General features: G+C 38.6%; 1 protein-coding gene across 4 annotated transcripts in view; it reads left to right on the top strand.

Annotated features, from left to right (window-relative positions):
* The window catches only part of TFDP2 (transcription factor Dp-2), a 65,958-nt gene that overhangs the window by 24,065 nt on the left and 14,359 nt on the right, over nucleotides 1-27,534 (top strand). For all 4 annotated transcript variants that reach the window (XM_009639749.2, XM_009639748.2, XM_035895274.1 and 1 more), the window contains 6 exons: nucleotides 2,299-2,367; nucleotides 4,012-4,163; nucleotides 8,409-8,575; nucleotides 14,983-15,088; nucleotides 15,991-20,165; nucleotides 23,714-23,724. In XM_009639749.2, coding sequence (XP_009638044.1) covers nucleotides 2,299-2,367; nucleotides 4,012-4,163; nucleotides 8,409-8,575; nucleotides 14,983-15,088; nucleotides 15,991-16,174 — 678 coding nt within the window. In that variant the 3' untranslated portion in view covers nucleotides 16,175-20,165; nucleotides 23,714-23,724. The remainder of the gene's footprint in view (nucleotides 1-2,298; nucleotides 2,368-4,011; nucleotides 4,164-8,408; nucleotides 8,576-14,982; nucleotides 15,089-15,990; nucleotides 20,166-23,713; nucleotides 23,725-27,534) is intronic.

Below are 27,534 nucleotides of genomic sequence, written 5' to 3'. Positions count from 1 at the left end.
GAATAAGCTGAAAGGATATGCTTGTGTATGCTTAGTTCATTAGTATATTATGCTTAGTTTTATTTAGTATACGCTACACAGACTTTAAAAAAACCCCACCCACCTGTTTACCTTACAAAAGCAGACATTGATTAAATCAGGGATTACTTTTAAGATTAGAGTCTGTAGTAACCTGAATTAACCAGAAGAAAGACAAAAGAATTTATGGTGCAGTTATGCTTACAAAAGGGTATACGTTTGAAAAGAGACCAGTTTTCTGTTAATGTCTGTACTTGGAAATGCCATTCAAAGGAAATTAAATTGGAAAATGATTCCTGCTAGGATGTCAAATACTAGTTATAAACTGGCAGGGAAAAAAACAGAGTTTTACTTACTGGTTATTTCCATTATTTTTCCAGCAGGCTAAGAGTTACCATGTTTTTGCAGGGATGCCAGAATTTAAATGCACAAATGTTGCTTGTCCTTCAGGCTAAATGCTCTGTAAATAAAAAGCAGAAGTTACTGTAGTTACTGCAGAGTGCTGTAATGACTGTCTGTAAATACATCTGAATACGTATGATATTGTGATACTTGTGACAGTAGATATCCTAAAAGGTTGGTGGGGTGCCTTTCCAGTACAGAACCATTTTTCTTGTGCAGGTTCATTTACGCCAATTGTCTTCCTAGATGTGGTAAGAAAAAAGCTGTTACTATCCTTGTCCATTACAGCAACTTGGAAAATACACTTGCCCAAGCAGTATGCTCAGCTGTTATACTCCAGCATTCTTTTTTTTTTCCAAAAATTATGGATAAATCTACATATTACATGCATTCATGTGAATGCAGGATCTTAAGCGTAGGTTACTGTTACAAATACGGAACTTGAATGTCATTGTGTCATCTGCAATGATCATATGCTATTCACTGTTTCAGGCTCTAATTACATATGCACAAAATGGAAGCCAGGCATATTTTCTTAAAATGTTGCTTCCTGTGACATAATAGAAAATAAAGCTGCATTTTCATGGTGTGAAAATCAGAATTAATTTTGCCTTTAAAGCTGTATAAAGTACCAACTCTTACAGTGTAATTCCATAATAAGATTACCAGTACAAAAATGACACACGAGTACAAAAAAAGCTTGTTATATAGAAACCATGTCTAAATTATATTTGTACAACAGTACAAATTGTTTTTGTACAAACCAATACAAACAGTATTGGTTTTAAGAGTTACATATTTGCGCCTGCAAAGACAATCATCTGCTGTGCTCTGTGCATTTTAAATGTGTGCATTTTAAAGTGCACTTGGGGGCAACCACCACAAAGCAACGTTATAAATAAAATAGGGAGGGTTAAGCCAGCTAAGTTTTAAGAGACTGTGTCATTTAGTTCCAGTGGTTAAATGAAAAGGTAATTTAAGAGTTTAATGTTTTGGGGAGCAGTGATACAGTGCTGGCTCCAACAGGATGATGAGGAAAAATACCTTTTAAACATGATGACTACTGTCCAGTTCTTTAGTGTTGCCCCAGAACACCGTTTAAAATCCCGTTGGTTGTATCTGCGACGTCAGTAGGCATCCAGTCCTGGTGCTGTTCCACACACCGCGTACTTAGGTTGAAGATGCTTTGCCCACGGACTGGCATTAACAAAACTGTTCCAAGAAGTAGATTCTGAGCTCATGTAGATAATGATACCTCTACCCCGCTTTTTGTTGCTGAAATCTGGTTAGTTTATTCAAGTCTCAAATGAGTAGTCCAAACAAAAAGTGGAGGTCACTTTTGCAGTGATGCAGGTGATGATCCTGGCCAGTCCCCACACAGTAGCTTGCAGCTAGGAGAACAGTGGAAGGGACGTGCACAATTCCAAAAGAGTGGAGGGTAGGAGGGAAAAAACCCCAACCCAAAGCACCCCCTCAGGCAAATGTTTAATTTGGTGCTCATGGGCACTCAGTACACAATACAAAAGAGGAGGAATGGATGGGGAAATAATACAGTCTCTTGTAATAATCGATTCTTAAGTTAAAATTGTTGACAAAGAAATAAATGACAGTTTGTCAGACCTGTTTTATGGAGAAACTCATGTGACTATGCCATTAGTCTGTTTGAAAAAGAAGATATATGGCAAATGTGTAGGGCCGGAAAAACTTGTGCAATTTACTTACCATGCCATGGAATTCACCACTATTTATAAAGAAAGTATGGAATTTTGCAATGGTGCTAGCACACTGAGGTAGCGCTAAAGCCTGCTCAGTCTGGGACAATGGAACAGACAAGGTAACTGAGTAATTATCTTGATGCATTTACATTTTTATTTTAAGATAGAAAAACAGAAGCGGATTGAAAGGATAAAACAAAAGCGAGCCCAACTACAAGAACTGCTGCTGCAGGTATATTTAATTTTAATTACTTTTTTCTAGAAGTGAAATTATCAAGTGCAAATCTGACATCTTAGAACTTCTTAAGTTCCTTGTATATTTATTTAGCAGCTGTGATATACCAGGGAGAAAAGTTTCACACTTGTGACCCTTCTGGATTCTAATAGGGGAATTTCTTGCCCTCACTTTCTGGTTCATTTTTAGCTACTGTCAAACAGCGCGCTGCATCTGCGCACCACAGGCTTTGGTTACATAAGTGTTCTGCTGAAGCTTTGTCACCACAGGTGGGAATGGGAACAACTCCTGAGTCCCCTTTGTTGACTCCAAGTCCCCTCAGAGTTACCTTCTCCGAGCAGTTCTTACTGCAAAATTTCTCTTCGATTCTAAGCTATGAAGTTTACAACTGAACTTGTGTAAACAGGTACAGAGTTGTTTTGGGGGAGAGACATTTCTGCACCCTAAGAATGGAAGGTTGGTAAATCCAGCTCTGACATTCTGACATGCCCCTTTGAGATGACTTGAGTTTTGGCTTTGATTGCAGAAATATATTTCAAATGCATCTTTGCTTATGAAGTAACATTTTATAAATACAGTTATCAGCATTCTTAAGTGTTTTGATCTGTGCAGACTTTCAGTGATTTAAATGCAATCAAACTTCTATGAGGTTACAGGAAATAAGACTATTTTTTCCCAGTGTAACTATATTGATATAATTTTCATATAATCAGGCATGCACTGAAACTTTTAAATATCTGATGCTTCTCCTTTTTTCATCACCAAAACCTGTTTCTCTACTTACGGCACAATTCTGATTCTGATTCTGTCTGTCTGACCTAATAAATTAGCAGCTTCTCCAAGAGTAACATGAAATTATCCTGGTGAAAATAAAGCAACTCAAGCCCTCTTAACTATTAGTCTGACAATGACAAGAGTTGCACTCCCTTACTATCTACAGCTGTCATTATTTCCTTGATTATGTTCATTGCCAAATGGTTTACTAGTCCTTTGGGATTCTGTCTGTCCCTCTTCGCCTTAAGTGGAATAAGTAGTGCCTCAAAGTGGGTAAGTAAGTAAGTACGCTGACTTCCAGTCCCTCAAGTAACATTTCGTAAAAACAGTTTGTTTCATACAGAAGCAGTCAGATAAAAGATTTCAGTAGAGAGCGAGTGGTGTCACAGACGGCACCTGTTTAAAAACTCCCAGAGAATTTAAAAACTAACTCTCTTGAGACAGAAAAGAGGTCGACAACAGATGAGAAGGGAAGAGAATATGGATCAGAGGAAGTGGGGGAATGCTGTAATTTCTGTTAACTTCTGTTCCAGTGTAACCAGCTCCTAGTATGAGGTAATTATGCATATAAAGTAAGAGAGGAGACCTCTGACTCCAGTGCCTTTTCAAAAGGAGTGGGGAACCATTCTCGCCAAACTTTATTGCTCCTTTCTTGTTTCTTCTCCAGGGATTGTGAGGGGGGCATTAGGATATGTGTGAAAAATTTGTCTTTAACTTCTGTTCCTTGTGAGCTTCACTAGTGCAAAGAGGAGGTCAGGCCACAACCTGGAGATACTGAGAGTTGGTAAATGAGAGCTATGCAGTTCCACTCTCTGGAAACACTGATGTCTTTTGTTGTCCATGATCATTTTTTCTTTCTTTCTACAGCAAATAGCATTCAAAAACTTGGTGCAAAGAAATCAGCAAAATGAACAACAGAATCAAGGCCCTCCAGCTTTGAACTCAACAATACAGCTCCCTTTCTTAATAGTCAACACTAGCAAAAGGACAGTTATAGACTGCAGCATATCAAGTGATAAGTGAGTGTTCATGGAATCAGTTTTTTACAATTTTATTTTCTTTGTGGACTGGAATTTTTATTTGAACACGAGAGAAATCTTTCTAGTTTACTAAAAATAATTATGTGTTTAAATTTGCTGCTGTCACTTCTCGGGTGTGTTTTGTTTTGATTTTTTTGTTTTAATATTTAATGCACCCACAGTAGTAATCAGAATAAATTTATCAACATTGCTTTACAGCCACTAGTTAAAACAGGCTGACTTTCACTGTCGTGAAAGCACTTCAGACTGACATTTCAAAGAGCATTCACTGCACAGGAGAAATAACTGAATGAAATGATACACTTGGAGAGCACAAGCTTTTAATTAAGCCATGTGGTAGTGCCGCTGAATTCTTACTCCTAATACGCCATAGATCTATTTAGTCAGAAACACAAGGTGATCTATGTAACACAAAAGTAGCATCCTAGAGGTGATAACAACTTTGAAAGTGTCTTTTAATAGCAAAAAAGTTGCGCCTACCTCTTTGAAGGTAAAAAAGGAAGGGGATTATATAGAAATTTGAAAAATTGTCTTTGTAAGCAAACTGCTATAGTCTTACTCTTATATTAATCTAAAAATCTTCCACTTACTACTTCTGGGTGCTTATGCTCTTCACCCTGTGAAATATGGCTGAAAGTATGAGGTACTGTTATGTTAACTGTTAATCGGATCACAACTAGTTTATTAGCTGAAAATAGCTGGCTGGCTTTGCTTTAATACTGTAGATTCTAGATTTCACTCTGTGGTATACAAATCCCATACTGAACTTCAAGTCAATTAACGTACATCAAAAATAGACCATCTCCAGGAACCTACGCACCAACACACGAAAAAGCATACTATTAACAGTTGAACTTCTGTAGAAAGTTGGACTGAAGTCCAATACATTCTGTGACAAAACTTGTGGAATACCCCCATCAGTACTGCAGTTCAGCAAGCTGGGAATTTTAGGATCAGTATTGATTTGGTTTAACTATACCCCTATTTTCTAGGCATACTGTACAGCTGTTACTGCGCTTTTGAACAGTGCTCTATATTTAGGTTTGAAGTTAAGAATTTGAACTATTTCATACTGAAACTTCAGAACTGCTGCTTTGAAGTTGTCAGAGATTAAACTGGCATTCGGGATCTAGAGAAGTGTAACACACTTCTACAGTCTCAGACTGTAAGAAAACACTACTACTAAAAATGAGCACACCAAAATTATTTAAATTGTTGATATTTCAGTTTATATAACACAGCTTCAATGTTGCTGTCATCTGGAGAGCATTAAGCATACAACCCAGATTAAACAAGCTTTCCACTGTGGTTATTTGTGCACCTGATTAGTGGCAGCAGCAGTACATAGATAAACAGTGCCAGAAACCACACGCATTTAAACCGCTGTCCCACTGATCTGCTAAATAAGGCAGTTGGCAGAGTGGTTGCTCAGCTTGGAGAATTCAAATTCTGTAGTTCATTGGCGAGTATTCGTGCTGCCTAACCCTGTTACTGGTCAGCCCGGGTGCTTGCCCTTCACTTGGTTTCAACCTCAGTTAATAACCCACCATTGTAATGGGCTTCCGTTTTCCTTTCTTCTCCCAAATAACATCTACATGAAGTATTGGTGGGTCAGTATTTATGGTGCAACAGCAGGTGATGATAGAAAGTGCAGTGAACAGATAAGATCACAGCATTAGCTACTCAAAAATGTATTTACAGAGGATCTACCAAAAGAAAACAATTGCTTGGAAAAAATAGTACATACAAGGGGGATTTAGCATCATGAGAAACATAGGTTTGTGTCTTCTGAGTTTTTTCCTATGCAAGAACAGGCTGTATCTAGCCAAAACAGAATGAAATTTCTCACATGTAAAACAAAGAGGTTATTGGGCAAGTTTTGTTTCGTTTGAGAAGGCAGATGGATGCCAAGCAGTGTACTGGGAATGACATTCCTGAAGTTGGAGTAAAGAAAAGCAGGGTCTTAGATAAAAATGCAGACGTTAAGAATTAGATTGAAAATATGGGGCACCTGAACAGGAAAAACATATTTAGTGTATGTGGTGCTTCTATATAAATGCTGTAGGTCTTGGGGAAAAAGAAAAAATAAAAAAAGAGGAACCCAAATACCTAGTTTTAAAGAAGCATTCAGACACAACAGATGTATCAGAAACTTGGAAAATCAGAACATCTCTGTTCTAACAGGAAATGCACGTGATTTTACCATTGGAGGTACAACGCTATACATCAGTGAAAACATGCAGGAAGTAGGCTCTGGTACTTAGAGAAAGAATTGTCTGCAAGAGCAGAAAATCCAGATTAAATTCATTGTTGATCAAATTTGCACTTACCATGGGAAAGGGACAGAAACCCAAACTTTGCATGCGCAGTATTGGCCTCTGGGCCAAGAATAATAAGATGGCAGCCCAGTAGATCATTCCATGAGAACAAAAGTTGATTTCTCAACAATGGCCAAAATAATGCTGGGAACTATTAGGAAAAACAGTAAGAAATACACTGTAAAACTAGGTACATCTAGTGCTTTTCCATCTGGCATACTACAGACTGTCTTGTTCTTGAAAAGAGCATAGTATACCCAAGAGAGACACACACGAGGGCATGGAGAATGCCTGAAGCTATGACAAGGCTTTGACAGAAGGAACAGATGGACTCTTTGGCCTAGAGGAGAGAGGATTCGCAAGTGTCTATAAAATCATGGATGACGTGGGGAATGGGCATAGGGAACCACTGTACACAGTTGCTTATAAAATTAAGAGACTTAAAGAGAAGGTACCAAGCGACAGGTTTTAGACAAAAAGAATGTAAGTGGTTTTGCAACAGTTAAGTCTATGGAAATCATAGCATTTGATGTTGTTCATGCCAAAACTTTATGCAGGTTCAAAAAAGGGCCATGTCAAGTCCCTGAAAGAAAACCCTGAAATAGCTATTAACAGGGTAGGGACTTCCTACATCCCAGGCTGCAGGTGGCTAGAAACTGTACTGGAGAAATGTCACTGTAAGTTTGTTTGTTTGGAAACTTGGGGGGTGGGGGGAAGAGTTATGCTCCTTTCTAGCATCCAGTATTTGACTGCAACACACGGGAGGAGAATTGCAGAGCTATCAATAAATACAGCCTTTAGTCCTGCACTGTAAGAGCTGAGTTCAGGTATTACTTAGATCAGCTTGCTGGTAGTAACTTGGTATGACGCTGGTCTCCCATCCCCTGTTTGTGTAAACAATTGCCTGACTTCAGCTGCACCAGTCTGGGTAGCAGGAAGGTAACCGTACCAGTTAAAGGTATAGTGACACATCTTACTTTCACTTTTAACGTGGTTATGCTTAAATAAATTTACAGCTGGATAAACAATAGATTTACAAGTAATACCTATCAAGAAAATCCACATGTGTCAGCAGCTTGGAGAGCTAATGGAAGACCCACCACTGAGTTATCTATTAAAGATCGTATCTCATGGATGGGTTGCTTTTCCAGGGACAAAGGTTTTGGCAGCAGCAAATGAGGTACTGGGAACTAACTTTATATGGTAGTCCCTGGACCAGTGCTGGCCAGCCTTTTAATAGCCTGTGTTCATAGCATAAGGCCAGTCTCAATGCCCCTGCGTTTCTTAAGGCTATACTGAAGTTTATATCACTATTTCCACTTCTATATGCAATGAAAAACATTTTTCAGAGTCCTGCAACAGAAATGGTAGGCTGGGAACATACAGGAGACTGAACAGACTGCTTTGCTAGCTGCATCCAAATGCATCCAAAAAAGTGAAGTTACACCAAGGTAAATAGGTCAGTTCACAGGAGGAGTCTTGCACAGTAGAACAGAAAGTGAAATGTAAAAGAAGCAAAACCAAAATAGTTATTTTGGTGACAGGGCTGCAGGTGACCTTTAAAAGTATTGGATTTAGTACAAGTGAAGGTTCATGTTTAGTAAGGCCTCCCTCTTCTCCTTTGAATCTGTTTAATGAGGTAGAAAATTTTAGACTTTCTTCCTGCAGCGGTAAAGTTACTTTAATTGAGAAAGTGCCATTTTAAGCCCTGTAGGCATGCCAGTCACAGAAGCAGAAGAGAAAAAGCATTTCTGCAGGGGTTTTTTTTTTTCCCTTAAGGACCCTTTACAGATAAAGAAGAATTTAGACACTTACCTCAGTGAATGCCAAAAAAAAAGAAAAATAGGCAAAAAAAGCATAGCTGTGCTCTTTTCAAAACCATCTCACTTTGACCTTTTACATGCAGATTTGAATACCTCTTCAATTTCGATAACACTTTTGAGATTCATGACGACAGCGAGGTGCTGAAGAGAATGGGAATGTCCTTTGGGCTTGAGGCTGGCAAATGTTCGGCTGAGGACCTCAGAACTGCAAAATCACTGGTGCCAAAAGCTTTAGAAGGCTACATCACAGGTAAGTTAGATAAGACACTGAAATATTGTTCCTGATCACATTCATAACATTATCTAACTGAAGCAAATTTAATTATATTAACCTACATAGGTATGTAACATTTGAAGTCATATGGGAGCTAGTAGGATTGGTACATAAATGAGTTGTTTAACAGTTAATTTTGGAAGGTTTATCATAGTTATCCTGTAAACTTAATTTGCATTTATAACAACAAACTTCTGAGTGAGCTGCATTATAAAGAAATTATTTCTTAAATCACTAAATTGACAAGAAGAACAGATTTTTCCATGAGTTAGTCTTAATTTTGAATAACTGTGGATGTGTGGCGGAACAAACTGGAAGAAGGCAGCTCTTCCCAAGTTGAGGAGGAAAAGGAAAGAGCAAGAGCATCCTGAACTGGTTGAGTGTAATCCATATGTGACCCAGTTTACTTTGCCTGAGGCAGGTGAGCTGTGCTAAGAATTCTCCCTATCTCTGCCAGTGTAGAACGCTCGGTGTACTCTCAGTATGTGGATGGTAGGCTCTCCCCTGTCCAGTAACATGTAAACCAGTGATACTTAGCTAAAACACATGGCCAGCAGGTGCCATGTCAGAACTGAGCTTCTCTAAATAAAGCAAGAGGCTCCAAAGAGTTCCAGGACAGCTGTCCCATGCAGAGGCTTTTACCTCCCCTAGTTATACTGTTGGAACAGGTCACACACAAATAGACTTAAGCCTCTATCTCTTCAGCGCTGCATCATTGGTCTATAGCTGCTAAAACGTGTAATCACTTCCTTTAGTTATTGTCAGCCTGCATTCTTCTTGCTCCACCCAAAGCTTAAACTTAGCCCAACATTTTCTCACGTTTCTGGAGGGACTTCATCTGTAGACAAAGTGTTACCCAATGCATTACTGTATGCAGACCTTCTTTTTTGAGGAAAGGGGGAACAAAGCTGTTGCCCAGACATCTCTACTAACTAGGCTTTGGTCTCGTTTAAGTTACAGTGGTGTAAAATTGTGTCTTTCACACAGGGAGGTTGGGAACTTCAAACATTTGACTTACTTTTTTTTGAAACGTTCCTAAAGTTGATTCCCTTCTGTTGGCAACATTTAATCTTCACATCAGGATCTTTTAAGTGCAGGCTTTATATTAAAAATTATACTTTGTTTTGCTAAGGAGCATATAGTTAAGTAGTCAAGAAGCTGAACAGGTGTTTTTGTATTCTTGATTTTACTGTGTGAGAGAATTAAGAATGAAACAGTTTCTTAAAAGAAGTGATGTCAAAACACTGCTGGATATAAATTAGAATTCACTTACTTAGATGCACTAACATTAGAACATGTTAAATGGCTTAACATTTCAAACTACATCAAATGTGCTTATGTTTATCCACACTTGTTTGTGTTTTCCTCGTCCCCTTATCCTGTGTGTTTTAAAACTAAGATTTCATATTTTGATTTCGTTCAATTTTGAACTTGTACACCAAGCCTTTATAAGGCTGTACTGGTGCCAAAAAGAGAAGTTGAAAGGATAGCTTAATTTGTTCCTTGCAGGTTCATTCAACTAAAAATTATCTGCCACATGATTTACCAGCAATGTAAAAAAGGGGAAAGGAGCAGAACCCACATCTTTTAATAGCGTTGCAGTCTGCGAGTTATTTAATTGCTCCCACGTATTGAGGAGCAAGCTAAAATTTGTATTTCATTTTGAGCCTGCATTAATTTATTTTCAGAGAAGAGGGTTTCTTTACATTTGCAAAAAACCTCTGTCATTACACTATTTACTCAGTAAAACCAGCTTTTAAAGATTAAGCAATGAAACTGCATGCCTAAGCTAATGACTAGCAGTTCATTTTAGTTTCTTTTGAAAAAAATTCAGTCACACCAATGCACTGCTGGTGGGGTTTTTTATTGAAAGCATTAAAGGCAAAACAACCATGATGTTCCTGTGCAAGTGAGAAACAAGTAGTACTCTGCTTCAAAGAGACAAAACAGATTCTAAGATTGCATATTGTTAAAGAATGTTGCGATTAGGATTATTTCGCTCGTAGCAAACCAGCAGCCAGAAACCTGTCTAGAATTGTAATCATAAGGAATGCATTGATTTTATTTTTTACTCAAAATGCATTGAGGCAAGTAATGTACTTTGCAGACAAGGGTTACATTCAGCTGTTTCAGCCTCTGAAATAGTTAGTCCAGAAGTGTTACTGGAGTATGTACATTTATTTTAAAGGTTACTTCTATCTGTTACTTGCTACTTAATTACACAAGACAAATCTACAGTTAAAGAGTACGAATTGCATAGTAGAGGTTTCTAATGGCAGTAACTGACAAATAAGGGAAACACATTTAAATGTTTTGCACAATACTGGAAAAGCCAGCCTTTGCCCAATTAGGTATTTTCAGTTAAGTATAACTTCCATTTTAACCTTGGCAGTCTTTAGACATTGTTTCTAACACTGCAAGAGTAGTGAAATGGAAGGCTCATCACTGGTTTTTAGAATTCATGGTTACTTCTATAGCTCTCGTGATGGCATGTTTAAGTACATGAGCTTCAATTACTACTATACAAGAAAAGCAAATCAAGGTCTCTTATGTATTCACTGAGTAAATTTATTACAATCAAGATTAAAGTTCTCCTACATTAGCTGACCCCATGAACTCAACTGCTGTAGAAACCTGTTCTAATATGTCCGTAGGTAAGTCATTTCCTGTACAATGTTAGTTTGAACTTAGCCTGGTCATCTTTTTTTCAGGTAATTACTGGCTTCCAAACACTTACAATAGTTGGTATTGTAATGCTTGCTAAGAGGACTGGAGAAACAGGTGGAAGAATCCAAGTCTAAACCAGTTCAATGAAAGAAATTTAAAATTGACAAAAAACCTTGGACCATCTGAGCTTTAAAAAAAAAAACACCAAAAAAAAAACCCAAAACCCAACCACTTCTAATTGCATTAAACATGACAAATAATGTGGTTGGAACAGCTGAACTGTTGTGTGTATCAATAATCATGGGTTTTAGCCATTCTTCAAGTGCTCTGATTTGATAGAAGTAGAGTCTGCTAAGTTTTCTATAGGTTTCATGATGTTTTAGCAAAAATTTTTAATACGTAGTTTAAGTAAGTTCTACATTGGTATGATCCTCGGGTGTTTGACTGCCACTGAAATCAGCAGAAACTAATGCATATTAACACCAGAAAGAAAAATATTACTTGTTATCTTAAATGATGTTTGTAACACATTTTTTTCTGTTGCTCAATTGTCATAATCAATGCAGACTTCCAAAATTGACATGACCTTACTTTTTCTTGTTTTCCAAAAGGGAGCAGGAGTAGAGGATACAGTAAAAGTTCACATTAAAGTGTTGCTTTAGCTAAGTCAGTAAACCAGAAAAAGTGATGGACATACAACAGACTGCACTCAAACACAGTACCTGCCAGCTTCTTACTACAGAAGGAGCAGTTATTTCTAACATGACACTTGCACCAGCTAAGGTGGCATCCCAGGGTCACGATCCTAATTACATATTGCTGCCCATTTCTTCATTTTGACACAGTTCCTTTCCTCTGCCCCCTTCACATGCTGGTTCAAGGTACTTGACTGCAGGCTCTTTATCTGGCGGAGGAATTTCTGACAATTTAGCATGTAGAACTATGTAGCTAAGAGTTCAAACCAGAACAGTTCAAGTGTAAAAGGAGGGAGTGAGATTGCTGGATGAAGAGAAACACACCACTGCTGGAGACAAGCATAAACTCTTGTAGAACCATATCCAAAGTAACATCCTGTGCCTTTTAAGTCATGCATATACTACAGGCAGTTAATGCAAAACCAAGTCCTGCTTCTGTCAGTTGGCTCCTCACTCCTAGAAAGGAGACTACAGATTTAAAAAGCAGGAAATACAGATTCTGAGGCACTTGCAAGTATCCCACTAAGGCAGTGGGTAGAGAACGCAGTGCAGTTTAGGACCTCTAGATTACATCACTTCTTTATTCTTCCCTGCATGAAGAAGTGCTCTGTGACCTACCTGCATAACAAGCCTTGGCTGGAAAATCGGCTGGAGTTGGAACTGAAGAGATGAGTACCCACTGAATGAACAAGCTTGTTCAGCTGTCAGCAATAACCCTTATGCAGCACTTTTACTTTTGCATTAACTCCTAAAGGCTATTGAGGGTATTCCTCTGGAGCCTTCTCGTGTAAAGTACAAATTTCTACCAAGAATGTCTCCTGCAAGATACACCCAGTTCATTATAAGGATGCCGCTCTTAGACTGGACTGTACCACCTCAGGAAGATGCTTTCCCTGGTTCATAAGTGTATTATCTACTCTGCTAGAAGCAGGAATTGTTTTCTAGTCTGTAGGCAGACTTCTAATTTGACAGTCCTTGCCATACAAGAAATGGCTTCTTAAACTCCCCATCTTTCACAAGATTCCTCTTTTCCCTGATTCCTCAGAGCCCACTGGAAAACAGAATTTAGAAATGCAAGTCAATGGAAAGTACAAGGCAGGGATATGCATCTATGAACCTTCTTTCTGCCTTACGTGTAAAATCCATACTTCCCTTGCTTTTCAAAAAAGAAAAGCTGACTAGTTATTATCCCAAAATGTTAATAAAACACACCATTACTAGCAGTGACTTGTTATGTTTCTGGAATAGTAAGCATGTACACACAGGTACACCCCTTCAAAAGACCAGGAAACAACACTGTGATGTATCTCTAATCCACTTCATTAAGCTAAATACAATTCAAAATGGTTTGGCCTCCTCCTGCAAAGATGGAAGGAGACTGTCAGAACACGTTTGCTATAAAAACAAACCTCCATTTAGGGCAATCTTAATGAAAGCCATCCAGCTCTGTCCATATTCAACTGTTCTCCTCTATTCTGTCCTCACAGATCACCCTAACGCAGACACTTACCTATCAGTGTGTTCTGTCACGTTCCAAAGGCACTGCTGGCAGGAACATCAAACCTTGCTAGCCTCGCTTTGTAACATGTTGTTTAAATACCTCACTGCTAACGAGTCTCCACAGCACAAAACAAGGAAGCCTGTGAATCCCCGTGGGTGGTGAGCCAATTCACATGGCTGTGACAATCTGCTTAAAACCATCCCTGTGCTAGGCAGTACACTGTGCAATCTCAAGGAGCCAAAGCCTAACAAGACCACAGAAGGACAAATGAGAAAGCATATGTAACAAACACATTTAGTTATTCCTCTTATCTGCTATTATAGAACTATTCTAGCTAAAATATGAGTAGTACAATCCCATTTTACTGCCATTGTGCTATGCAGAACAGAGGTTTTGATTAGGCATAGAAAATAATAGTAAGGACTGTAACTCCTGGTTTAATGCATGCAGCTGGAACCACATGCGAGCACCATGAAAAAGAACTAGCCAGGCCTGATAACTGTATTTTGATTTTAACTTTGTGTTGAGGTGGAATTTGGGTAGGTCAATAGAAACACCTCATCTAAGAAACAAATTAAAACCACCACCACCAACCCCCCCAAAAAATTCCATAACTGTAATTGGATCAATAGACTTATTTTGCTGATTCTCCTGGCAGAAACGTGCATAACTGGAACCAACTGGCAGGCATTACCTGTTAGGGCATTTGAAAACAAGTACTACGAGGGTTATAAGTAACCCATTCACATCCCTCAGGGGCCTTTTAACATACTACCTCAAGGAATTCAGCATTATTGCAAGACCATTTTAATCCTAAAATTTCCTGTCCTAGGGAGGGGACTGACTTGCACATCACATGTGCAGCATACAACAAGCAGGTGCTCTCTCTCATACTCTTGGCACAAGACCTTTGGCATACTCTGACCACGTCCACAGCTGATTGCCCCCTCTATTCAGCATCAGAATGGATTAGGACACTGCATTACAGCCAGCTGTGAGACCGCCAAGATGAAAGTGCCTCTGGCCATCAGAACACACACAACTGAAATGCACCCTACCTTGGTGGCTTCATTGCAGGATCTCCAAACTGACAAGTACAGTTCCATTCATACCTTCACCAAGTGCAACAGCAAAGGCACTTAGAGCTGTTGGGGCATTTGATAGGATCAATCTGTAGCAGTAAGTTTCCGTGAAGGACGCCAAAACTTTACTTCGTGTACCTGTGATTGCATACAGCTGCTAGCCAGGGTCATTCGCAGCATGAATTCTCTTCAGACAGAGGGAAAAGCTTCATAAAAATAACCACAGTTCTGAGCATCAGTGAGTGCAAGGCATGAGTGCAGCCACAAACACTGGGGGGAGATAGATATATAGATATATAATTTCATCTTGATTAAATCAACTCGAGCTACTCGTACTTTCTCTTCTAAACTAAGGGCTCCTGACCGCAAAGTTTAAAATTGTAAAAGCAAGAAAAAAATGTAAGTAACTATCATAAATACAACTATGCTTTTTTCTAGATATGTCAGCAGGATTTTCATGGATAAACCAAGGGTTACTTTCAAGTTCAGCACAAGCAGTTTCACATTTAGAGGTAGCAGGAGGCACTTCTGATGCTAAATCAAGGTAAATAAAATAATTTTTTATTCACGGATAGTGATACATGCTTGTACTTTCAGTAACCTCACTTATACCATTTACATGCAGGAAATGAGATGTTTTCTATTGTGGTTGATTTTTGATTGTGAAAAAGTCTCTTATTCTGTCTTCCTTGATAATTACATTTGAAAGGTCAAATCACATGCTTTGAATTTTGAACATACTAGCTCTTTTGTGTCTATGTTTCAAAAGAATAGAATCACTTCCAAGCCCTTGTTATAAGGACAGAGTTTTCCTGATTAACCTTAAATTCCTGCCTGGGCATGGACTACAAGTAGGTAATTACATGTGGAAAAAAGCCCGATAATACTTCTGAAGAATACAAAGGAATGTTTGGTGTCTAAATGTACTACCGCTTAAGCTCTCATGAAAGAAGTTTAGTCCACACAGTCTAATCATAATTTTAAATTAAAAAACAACAAACCAAACAAAAACCAACCAACAACAACAACAACCCAATCCAAAAAACACCCACCATACTTTACTTGGAGGTTACCGGTACCTTAAAAAATGGAAGGAGGGATTATTCTGGAACAGGTTCTTCCTCATGGCATTTAATAGTTTAATTTCATATTGCAAACATTTCTGTGTATTGAAAAAACTGTGATAGATTTATTTTTCTTTAAGCTTTCTTCGGCTTGAGCAATTATACTAGTTGGTTATGAAAAAAAAAGCCAACCAATAATCTTTTTGTGCAACTTCCCAATATTTTAGCATTTTGATAACTATTAGTTGTGTTAAATGTAAAGCTTTTGGATTTTTCCTGGTTGGTAGCATTTATTTAACTAAAGGAAAAGCTGAGGCCAAAAAGAAAGCTTAAAACTTCATGAGAAATCCACTAAACTTTGACATTTCTATTGTTTTGTTAGTGAGAATCCAGGGTTGTGTTTGGATGCTGAAGTGGCCTTAGCAACCGGGCAGTTTCTCGCCCCTAGCAGTCAACAGTCCAGCAGTGCAACATCGCGCTACTCTGAATCACGGGGAGAAACTCCATGCTCATTCAATGATGAAGATGAAGAGGATGAAGATGAGGATTCTTCCTCCCCAGAATAAGGACAGTAGAAAATAGAATATACAAAATGCTGCTCATAAATATTCTTAATAGGAGCTCCTGTTTGGATTTTACTTCAAGTTTCTTGCCTTGGTTTGCACTGTGTTCAGTGAAGCAAAATGGAAGCTTCAAAACCAGTTCATCCACAGCTGAAATTTAAAACTTTTAGTAACTGAACACAGAGCGACATGCGGACACAGAGCAAAGTGGGTTTTATCAACTGTAACCAAGGAAAAGAACAAAGTCCCTGGAGATCTGGCAAAGTAAACATCAAATTCACATTTTCCACTCTGGGACATTCTGTCTCAAGTCTCTGTCTTCCCCCTGTCTTTACCAGATGGAGAAGAAAAGAGTCAACAAATGCCAGTTCTTGCCTTGTCTTTGGCTGTGCTACCTTTAGAAAAAGGGGGAGAGAGAGCACGCGTAAATGTGCTAAAATAGCTATTTAAAACTATCTTATATGAAAATTGTTCTAGGGAAAAGGGGCTGTTAGAGTGTTTGCTTTTTTCTGTTCGACTTGCTGTATAGAAGATTCTTAAAAGTAATATAAATCACAAGTGATTAAAGGAATCTTGAAATAGTTTAAATCCAATTTAGGTACTTTAACAATAATATGTCTCTTTTGAAAGGTTCATATGTTCATTTATACTGCAGACCTAATTTATTATAAATAAGTGATTATTCTTAGCCATGATTAAACAGTCAGGATAAAAACAGCAGTATTCTCTGCACCAGCTTTTTTCAAGGAAGTTTAAAAATTGTATTTCTAGATTATAGTGTATCCAGTATAGCTTCTCCTTTACTGTTCTAACTTTATAATTCCTTTGATTTTATAGCATGTGTTGAATTTTTTTTTTTAAAAAAAAAAGGCTTCTCTGTTAAGGATCTCAGGCAGCATGTTTTTAAGGCAGTATTTTCAAATTCAGGGTGGGCAGGTCACATAACTTTTAAGTCAGAGGTTGAGGTTCTTAGGAAAAAAAATAAATTTCAACAATATTTCATGTTTTACATTCTACTCAGCTTGGCTTATGATAGACTGACTTTCTGAAAATGAATTTGTTGCAGTCACCTTGATGCACCTTTGAAAAACAGTAGTATTGAACCACTACTTAAAACAGTTTGTGGCTAAAATTACACAATATGAATCCCATTTGAGCTGTTAAATCAGACTTGCAACAGGAGGCTCTGTGTTCTATAGTTAACATCGCATCCAATCATAAAGACCTTTTTAAAAGAAAAACTTGAATAACAGAGCAAAATACACTGTAGAGGTACTCTTCCCATGGTGTTCTAACATTCAGTACGTTAATTAGTCTCAAAGTTAACTATTTTTAATTCGGTAAAACCAGTTTAAAATAGTGTTACTTCTTTTTAGTTTTTATACTGTATGTAAATAGTCGACCTGTTTCTAAGTACCAGTATATTAGCTGTCAGAGCTCAACCCACATTGGCTCTGTTCTTTAGTTAGGCAATAAGGCGGCTTGTAATGCTGTCATCTGCTTGAGCAAAGGCAGCAAACTGCGTCCCTTGACTGCTGTGACCATTGCTCCAGCACAGCGTGGGGTATGTCCACACAATCTTTTACAGACAAGCCTGCACTCAAGCTGACAAGATGCAAAAGCACCAAGCCTGAGGCAGTGAGATAAACTGAGGCTCCAGCTAAAAAGCTACCTGGCTGTTGTACAGGAGTTAGCAGACCACTAGCTACCCACAGGACAGGTAAAACCACAAGGAGCATACAAGCACACCTGCATATTGCATTAGAAATTTAGAAACTTTTCACAGATAGTTGGAACTCCTGCATTTGAGGTACAGTTAGGGCGGCACCATTATTTAGGTATAGCTCTACTTGCTCAGTCAAGAGCTATCCAGCTTACACAAATGAGTTGCAAATAAACAAATTACAATAATTTATACATGCCTACCATGTTATTCACCCTCTGGGCAAGACTGTTAATATCTTCTGTCCTGTGCTCATGGCTCACAGGCAACAGCAGACTGAGGGATTTACACCACCTCACTTCAACCAAATCTGTAACACTACCTCTACATGAAGAAAAGCTTTATAAATACAAAATTATATTCTTGCTGAGCAAGTCAATACTTGACTGAAGTGGCTCACTTTTGAAATAAGGAGGAGAAGGTAACACACTCCAGGCATATTATGACGGACTTGTCAGCTTCACAAATGACGTTTCATTTAAGCAGATAATTGCTTTTATTGTTAAAAACTCATTGTTTTTTTCAAAAGCTGTCTGTCAGTCAGCTGTCATTGGAGAGGGCAGATCAAAGATACCCAATACGTGCAGGATCCTAAGGAACTCTTCAAGAGGGGCACGTTTTCTAAATTTACCATTCTCTCCTCCTCAATACATTAGAGGCACATTCAACTTTACACTTTCTTCACATTACTCAAGATCTGTGTAAAAAGAAAAACCAGCAAAACACTGAACTCCTAAAGAGGAGCACTTTGAACTATAAGAACCTGACAAAAACACCTCCTGCCCAGAAATTGAATGCATTTTATTAGCAGTCAGTGTGCTTGCTGCTTTACAGGAGGAAGATCTCCAGTGCTATCTTCCTTCCATTGATGTCCATGTCCTTCAAAGCAGCAGACGGCACAACGTCTTGCTTTCTGGTAAACTTCAAGCTATCAACTTAAAAAAAAAAAGTCCAGGAGCACATAACATTTTAGACAGTTGAACCAAGACTTTAGAAGTTATTTTTCCTGAACTAGTTGAATACAAAGGACAAAACAAGTTAGAACATTTAGAAAAAACTTCAAAAGGAAATTCTTTCCTTGGGCTTCTTTGTGCCAAGTTCCAGTTGAGGATGAAGTTCAACTAAAGCACTGCGGTCCTGTGGTTTACGCTAAAGTCTGGGAACTAGGAGAATTTTGGGCCTTATCCAGCCATAGTCACTCATGTATGATCTCAGACAAGCCTTTCAATCATTCTTGTTGATCTTAGCTGACATATGTAAAAAAAACCACCAAAACACCAAAAAAACCCCCACAAAACAGGTAAATACAGGACCACACAAAATGCAGCTGTTGCATCTGAATTGAGCTCTGACTAATTATGAGTAACAAAGGGACTGAGAATATTAAGCAACTGCACAGCTCCCACTAAGCTAATGGCAGTAGTTGTGCTCAGTTGCTTCAACATGCAGGCCTTCCCCCCCCCCGCCCTCTGAACACCAGCAGCAGATAGATACTTTCCAGAATAAAATCATCATTAGCAAGACTGGTTTTCCCATTTTTCTATTCAGTTACCATCATCCTCCCCCGTCTTGTGCAATACCCTTGACATTCATTGGAGGAAAAAAGTAGCAACTGGTACTAGATGGTACCGCTTATAAGACAAAGTTAACATCTAAATTTTCGTGCATGACATGTTTCTTTGTCTAGGAACGCTATTTCTTGGTTATACAGTCAGAAGGCACTTGGCTGCAAGCAATGTAATGCTGTGTATCAATACTTTTATATATATATTGCAGTAAACAGCTTTATTTCTGGACTTCATGATGCTTGAAAAATCTAAATTTGACTTACTTAGGAAAACTTGTCAGCACCACAAACTAGATGAAAAAATATCAGTGGGAGAGAGCATTTTTCTATTATGTGGAATCTACTTGTGGATTTTGTTTTTTAGAATTGTATTAAGGTGTGCCAGTCTTCTCATTTCAAACTGGACTTAATGGCAACAACCCACCTAGTTGAAGAAAGTGTGTATATTTAAGGGAAGTCTAAAGCAAATGATACCAGTTTAACTGAAGGTATGATTTTAACTAACTTCCTTAAACCTAGTACAAGCCACACTGTAGGCACTTCCATTTTGGTTAAAGGTTTTGTTTAGTTTTTTTAAACTATAACTTGCAAATACTCATAATTCTTTTGAGCTGCTGGCAATTGCCGAGTACACAGAATACCCACAGAACGACTTGTGCTGATCAACTAAGTCAGCCTAAAGTAACATTGTAAAAAGGCCTAATGTAAAAGCACATTAAAAAAAAAACATGTAAAAAAGTCTAATAACTGAAATTATTTTTTTTTTAAAAAAAGAAAAACAAAACCCTCAAGTTCTTACATAAAATTATGCTTGAGTTTAGAATTCCACAGTTAAGGTTTTAAATGTCAAATGCTCTTCTGACCATATCTCCACCATTTTAATACAAGAGCACGGCTGAAATTTAATCACATTTGAACACTAGGCAATACTCATTTTTCTAATTAACTGGCTCTTTTCAGCTGAAAATAATCCAGGCAGTTTTTTGAGAAGACTTCCTTTTAGTGAGTTAAAGATGTTTGGGTTTTGGATTCATGTAAAAACAAAGCTAGTAACCACAGGGTATAGTATACAGTACACAAACCAAAACAAGTTCTCTTCTGACTGACCCACCTAACACATCTTTTCATTACAAGTCTCTCAGGAACATGAGTATTTTAAATAACCAGATATAACAAAGCTGGGAAAAGACTACATGAGCTTGTTAAATTTTTGATTGAAAAAATCCTAGTACTCGCCATACCTTGAGGGGACATCCTTCTGCTTACTACAAGCTTAATTTTCAGGAAAGAAATGCTGCAGCTGAGTTACTCCAAAGCCTGGTACATTTTATGGCTGAAAGCATCTCAACCTTCAAGCACTGCGAAGCAGTGCCTGCTGCAGCATTACTGATGAACAAGGAAGAGGCTAAGGACTGTTGGTCTGTTTATTGAGTCTTTGTTTTTTAAAACATGCTACTTCTTGAATTCTGACTTATGTCTAGAAGTAATGTGCCAATAAATAATTCATAATTTCTGATTATCACACTCCTACCCTTGCAAGCATGTTAACAGCTCTAAATACTTAATTTTCTGCTGGCAGGTATTCACATAACTAAAAGCTGATGTCATGAAACTTCCCGCAACTCTCATTCCTTAGACTTAACCAAGTTCCCAAATCAGATTCTCTCTTTCCTATTTAGCTGTTAGAATTTAGCCTGGTGAGTGTTTGCAAGAGGCTGTGAGCAACTGTGTCCCCCTAGACCCAGGTATATTGCCAAAAATAATCCCCACAACAAATGTTACTCCCAGTTGTTCCTTCCCTCTGCTCAGTATTGCCATCCTTTCTAGTCACTGTAGAGCTGCTCATACAAGTACTTCCTAGCTCGTTCAGTCTAATTACCCGAGTTGGCACCCATGGATTCCAAACCCAGCTGGCACTGACAGGCAAGGGAATGCTCATAGAAGCAGTCCTACCGTACCAACTGATGGGGCTGTTTATCGCAGCCCCTTAGAGAGTGCATAGTCATTCTACATCTTTAATACTCCTGCCTTGTCTGGCCTACCCCAAAGATCAGCCAAAACCAAAATGTTCTCTTTCTGTTTACATCTTTTTGACACTACCCAAGAATCCAATACTTAGGATATCCACCTCAGCTGAAGTACACCAAAAATCCGTGCTCAAAATTGGGCAGAAGCAGCATCTGAGATCTAACCATCCAAATCCCAGGAGAAAGCCTCCTGCTCAGGAACAATATGGAGCAAATTAATAACTTAATTTTGCTTCATCCAATAAGGAAGGCAGGCTGACCTGGGCCAGATCAGTATCCGTAGGAGGGCCATGATAATTCCAAGCAGATACAGGAACCTCCCAGTAGCCCAGACTTGCATCTCTTCTTAGTGTTCTGTATAGGCTAGAATAAGGGGCAACCGCTTTGTCTTCTGACTTCTCTAAATGCCGTTCTTAAACGCTTAACACTTTCCAGGCATAGGCGCTTTAGATATATGAACACCATGGGATAGCAGGAAACAGCTATGTGAAACCTAAATCCAGTTATAGATGTAAATCACACTCACCTATGCAGTATATAGGAAACATTTTCCAAGACAAAAATCAGTCTTTAACAGTGACTCGTTTTTAGCCTATTCTCATTATCCAGACTGAATGAAACAGTAAAGTTAATCCCTAACACTGGCTGGTTCTTGTTGCCTTCCATGAAGCAGCAAATGGCACGCACACCCATAAGACCAAGGCAGTCAAAGAAGGAAAAAACACCACGTATGCATAGCCCTTCCCACTGACATTTTTGGGTCAAATACAATTATTCTGAACAACCACAAAAGTTAAAACATTGACCAGAAAAGGTTAAGTCCATAAAATCAGTCTCCCCTTTTTTTGGTGGGTTCGTTAAGTCTCTAATGTGACTTTAACTCTTAGTAGATTTGGTTGCACTACTGCAGGGATTAAGTGGATCTCCCAGAATTTCCCTCAAAAAACACCAGCTGAATCACAGCCCATCACACAGGTATCATCTGGCACATTCCCCTGTCTCTAAAGCCAGGCTGTATATATGAAAAATACTTCAGAGAAGTATATGCAAATGTTATGACACTGTATCTCACAGGCACCTGCTGTGAAAAAATTAATCCTACTTTGAGTAAACCTGTAAGAACTAGGATACGAGTTCATCCTTGTTGCTCAGGTCCTGATTGCAAATAATGCCCTGGGACCAAGGCACCAACCTTCGTATTTGCATTCCCTGTGTCGCGTCAGGAGTAACCAGCCAGCAAGTACAGGCACAGTTTTTACAACAGTACGTGTCTGTTGGCACTGCTTGAGTGATCTGGCAATAGATCAATCCCTTGGCAGTGAGTTAAAGCCGATGTACACATCAATGAATGTTATGGAGCCGCTGCAACATGCAGTATGTGATAAAAAGGGCAGGTCTACCCCTCCTCCCTGTTACAGTAGCACTTTTTAATATCTGCTATATTTGACATGGAAGTAAGTTGTAGACACTTCCTTTTTGTGTTTAAAATAAAGAAACCACTTGAAAGTCCATTAACTTTTAAATTAAATAAGACTTTTTTCTTTTCTTTTTTTTTTTTTTTTTTCCTCAATGAGGCCAGTCATGGACAAAGCTATTTTATGATCTCTTTCAACGCTGAACTCAAAGGCGGGTTTGTAAACATTTTATGAGGATGCTAACTATATGGGAGCTTAAGTTTTAATTAATTTTCTTAAACCACTTATCTTACTTTTCCTCTCCCCCTCCCCCAACATATATATTGGCATCAAGTGTCACACAAACACTTGGGCAGAAATGGTTCTCCCTTTTCTTGTGCTAAACTTCTGTGTCTTTGGGAGAGTCCAAGTTGCTGCCCATTCATCTTACAAACAATTTTCAGCATATTTTTTAATTCTCCATAGATTTCTTTCTTTCCAAATACCTTTAAATTATAAACTAAAATTTTATTTTTGCAGCAAGACTGCTATTAAGCTATGCTGATTTTTTGTCCTGATCAAATAGTGTTCATTTCTACTACCACATTGTACGTGGCTAGGAGTAGTGTATAAAAGAATGTGGTAGTATTATATGTGCTTTAAATGCTGACAAAGATATAAAGAAAAATGCATATACAAAGTTTTACTTTCCTAATAGGAACACTGGCATTAGCAAATAGTATATTTGAACCAATAGGAAATATTACTTTGTAGTAGCAAATACTTTGTAAATAAAAACTTGTTATTTTTTTAATGGAAATTTTATAGAAGAACCTATTTCTGTATACTCAATTGATCCCATGTTTACTGAAAATGCTGCAAGTGGGAACTGTACATTGCAAAATGGGGGTGTGGAGCAGACAAGTCTGACTGAAGTGAAAACTATGTACGCTTTGGAGAAAAACATCCAGTTGTCTGTGAATAAGAATGTAAAGCTTCACTGTAGGAGAACTGAATAAAAGAATTTCAAGGCAATGGGGTTGGGCTTGTTTTTGAGAAAAACATTGTGGAAAAAAGTTGCTCAAGGTTAATGTTGACAGTACACGTACCTCAAAAAAAAAAGGAAACTACCTACTTTATAATTTATGTCCAGGAAATATTGCATCCTTTAGTGTTTTGAAAATAAATACAAAAAAACTAGCAATTGTGGCCTCATTGGTTAGTTTCCCATTCTGAGAAACTTACTATGTCAGGGAAAGATGCCAGACTTCTGAAATTTTTAATTTTGACAAAATAAATGACAAAACCTTTAGGATTATTATTGTCCCAGTCTCATCAAGACATGCACCCATTCTATACCTAAGGGAAGGCCTCAGAAACAGCTAATCAATTTCCACCTCCGACTGAAAGCACACTTCACAGACCTTTTCATTCCATTTTCTTAAAAGCATTAGGTCTTTCTATTTAACAGTCAAGTCTGCTAGGAAAGCATTCACAGTGTTCTCCTCAGCATGCTGCATTCCAGCCCTCTGTGTGCTGCCCTTGCATCTCATGCTAGATCCTCTATCCTGTGGACACCTTTCAAACATCTATAGGCTCTGAATACATGCCCTTCCAGCCCCCATCCCCGTATTTTGATAAGACTTTAGGGAGCATTAAATACAGTCCCTCTTCATCATCTGTGTTGGTTTTCCAACTCCATCAAACACAATTTCACAGTGCTTGTTTTCCCCCATGCGCACAGAAGACCCATTGCTCGGTATTTTTAATCTCAAACCAGCTGAAAGTAAAGGTTAAAAGACAATAGGAAAAGACCTGCAAAACTATAAAGTCATTCTTGCATAATAAATAGAAACAGACCCTTTTCATTTACAATGAGTTGGCATATTTGGGAAGGCATTTCTGTGAATAGATTTGGCACTTACCCCCAGTAACTAGCTAAAAACTCTTGTTATGTGGTTTTTATGGGCAAGAAACACAACTGAAGAAATGAGAGGGTACAGTCTTTATCTCAGCAATATTGCTTATTTAAAAAAAATAATAATCTAAAAATCTGTACCTCTTTTTATGTCAGTGCTACCAAAGTTGCTACCAGAAGGATTCTGGAACATTAACAGTGAAGCTGGTTGGAATAAATACTCTTCTCTAAAGCATCTAAAAGAACAGGCTTTTGTTGTAAGCTACTTTATTTCTTATCATAGAGAATAAGAAAATGTTAAAGCATAAAAGCCCTTTTATCCTACTAAGAGAGAAGTGCTCAGCGTGGTTCTCTAAGAATGGAGAAATCTGCAAATAGCTCTCTCTGAAATTGCAAATGCTTTTGGTTAGAATTTCTCTGACTTCCAATAAGATAGCATCATACAAACTGTTTTATATTTTTCTTCACATATATCTGTATGTTTTCTAAAGAAAAAGGAATCAAGCAATGGTAATTTCTGCAGCATTAAGGTGCTCTGTGCTAACAATAGCAACAGAAACATTAAGACAACAAAAATATCTTTTCCTTGGTTAAAAAAAACAGTCTTTAAAATTGTATTTTGCTGACTTACACACATTCTATTAGAAAGCAAAAAGATCTCAAAACATTCAGGGAAACCAGAAAAAGAAAACCACCAAATTTGTGTAGGTTTATTATTCATTAAACTTTGTCTCAACCCCAAGTGTAGGATAGGAGATAAATTTGAACAATACTTCATTGTGGAAGTCCACTGTCACGAGTAATGTCCCTGACTGCGTGTGATGCGTGTAGGTTGCTCCTGAACACGGCTCAGCTCTACTGCAGCGCGCCTGTCCTTCGCCTGCCTGAAGGACGACATTATTTGCTCTTGGGGTCCTACTTAACATTGATTTCCTATTCCTTTGCTCCTACTGTCGGTCATTTAAAAGGCTCAAAAATCTAATGTCACTGGCATTGTCTCCTTGCTGAAACCATTGTTCAAGGGTAACAAAACACAAGAAACTGTTCCTCCGTATTTCACAGGATAAGCAGTACTTATCTGTCACAGCAGTTAAAACAACTCTGTCATACTGAAAAAACACAAGTTGTTGAAGGATTTGTGTTCCTGCCTATAGGTGCTCACAGCTGCCCCCTAGGAAACCGACTGCTAGCTTGATTTTGTTACATTTTGAGATTCCCTCACCAGAGGACTCACAGATACACGAACAATAACCGAAAACCACTGTCACAGACATAGCTGAGCAGGAAGCAATGTAAAAGCCTGCACCAACGAGATGACATTAAGAGGATGACCAAACCCAGAAGGGTTCGTGTTCTTCCAGCATAAGAGGGCAAACAGAGTTACAAAATGGCAAAGCTGTCCAAGCACCATTGTTTTAGAATACGCAAACCCATGAAACCAGTACCCCTTTGACTCAAATAATCTGTGCTAACCCAAGTTTTCATCATCTTGACATTTAAGTCCAGGTTTTGCAGCAATGACAATACACAAATGTTACACTAAGCTATCACCATTAATTGAACATTATTTTCAAATATTAAATAACAAACATCCTGTGTAATACTATATTATGTAAAAAGCAGCAGACTGCATTTTTGCAGCAGCTGCTGGCATGAGCAAGATAGTTATTTTTAATAAATAAGCACCACAAAGACTAAATTTCTTGGCACATTTAGGAATTAAAAAACATTCCGAATGAGTAAACCACATGGATGATGTGAAAGTGTCCTAGCATTTATCCATGTCCAATTTAAGCCCCTGGCTTTCCAAAATTAAACAGTGTTCAGAGCTCTGAGTAACAGGACTAGGTTGAGGGCATGGACTAGAACAAGTCACTGCAAGGTAAGGAAGGGCGTGAACTCACCACAAATAGCTCACACTGTAATCGCCCATGTTGCACCCCACAGAAAGTTTCTCTGTGGTAAAGGTAGGATTTTTTTGGGGGGGTAGGGGTGGGTGCTGGGAAGTGGAGCTTCCACAGTGGCCAGCATGTTTTAAGGCCACACCTTAGGTAAGCATCAGAAAAAGAAGCATTTGCATGTTCATGTATTTTATTGAGATACTTCTTATGCTTTAAATCTACTGTTATGGAATGGCAAGTTACGACCAGAACATCCATACTGTTCACCTTTCCAGAAAACTGTATCTCTCTCTTCAGGATATATCCTGCATTTGCCAAGTTCCCATATTTGCTTCTGTTTTGTTCCTGTTTCAACGTACATGCTCACCAGCTCAGTCTGCTCTTAAAAACCAAGAGGGCGATAGAGTTCTTGTGCACCTTGGGGACTGCCAGCTCGCAGACCCCCCTGCCTTCCTCACAGACCAAGGTCCAGCACCATGCTCTGCAAGTGGAGAGCTCTGGGCAGGCTTACTGTGACAGTGAAGAAACACAAAGGCACAATAAACGGGCTGTTGACCTCAGGAAGGCCAGACATCCACATTGTAGTCCCAACACAGGGAGCGATGCAAGGCCACCTGCCACTGTTTTAATGCTTCCAAAGTTGGTTTTGCGCTCATTTCCCAGAAAGCAAAGGTGCATTTTGGTGCATTCTGAGTTTTCACAGCTGCGGCACCACCTTATGTTATTACTTACTTTGCACATCTCCCCGACGCCTGCAGAGAGGAAGGTGGAACGCACCGCACCGGCAGACTACCTCCTCCTCCTCTTCACCACAGGCTTCCACCTGCTCAGCC

Source organism: Egretta garzetta, unplaced genomic scaffold (genome assembly GCF_000687185.1).
Source record: "Egretta garzetta isolate BGI_Z169 unplaced genomic scaffold, ASM68718v1 scaffold425, whole genome shotgun sequence".
Classification (NCBI taxonomy): domain Eukaryota; kingdom Metazoa; phylum Chordata; class Aves; order Pelecaniformes; family Ardeidae; genus Egretta; species Egretta garzetta.
This window is presented reverse-complemented; position numbering and strand designations above follow the sequence as displayed.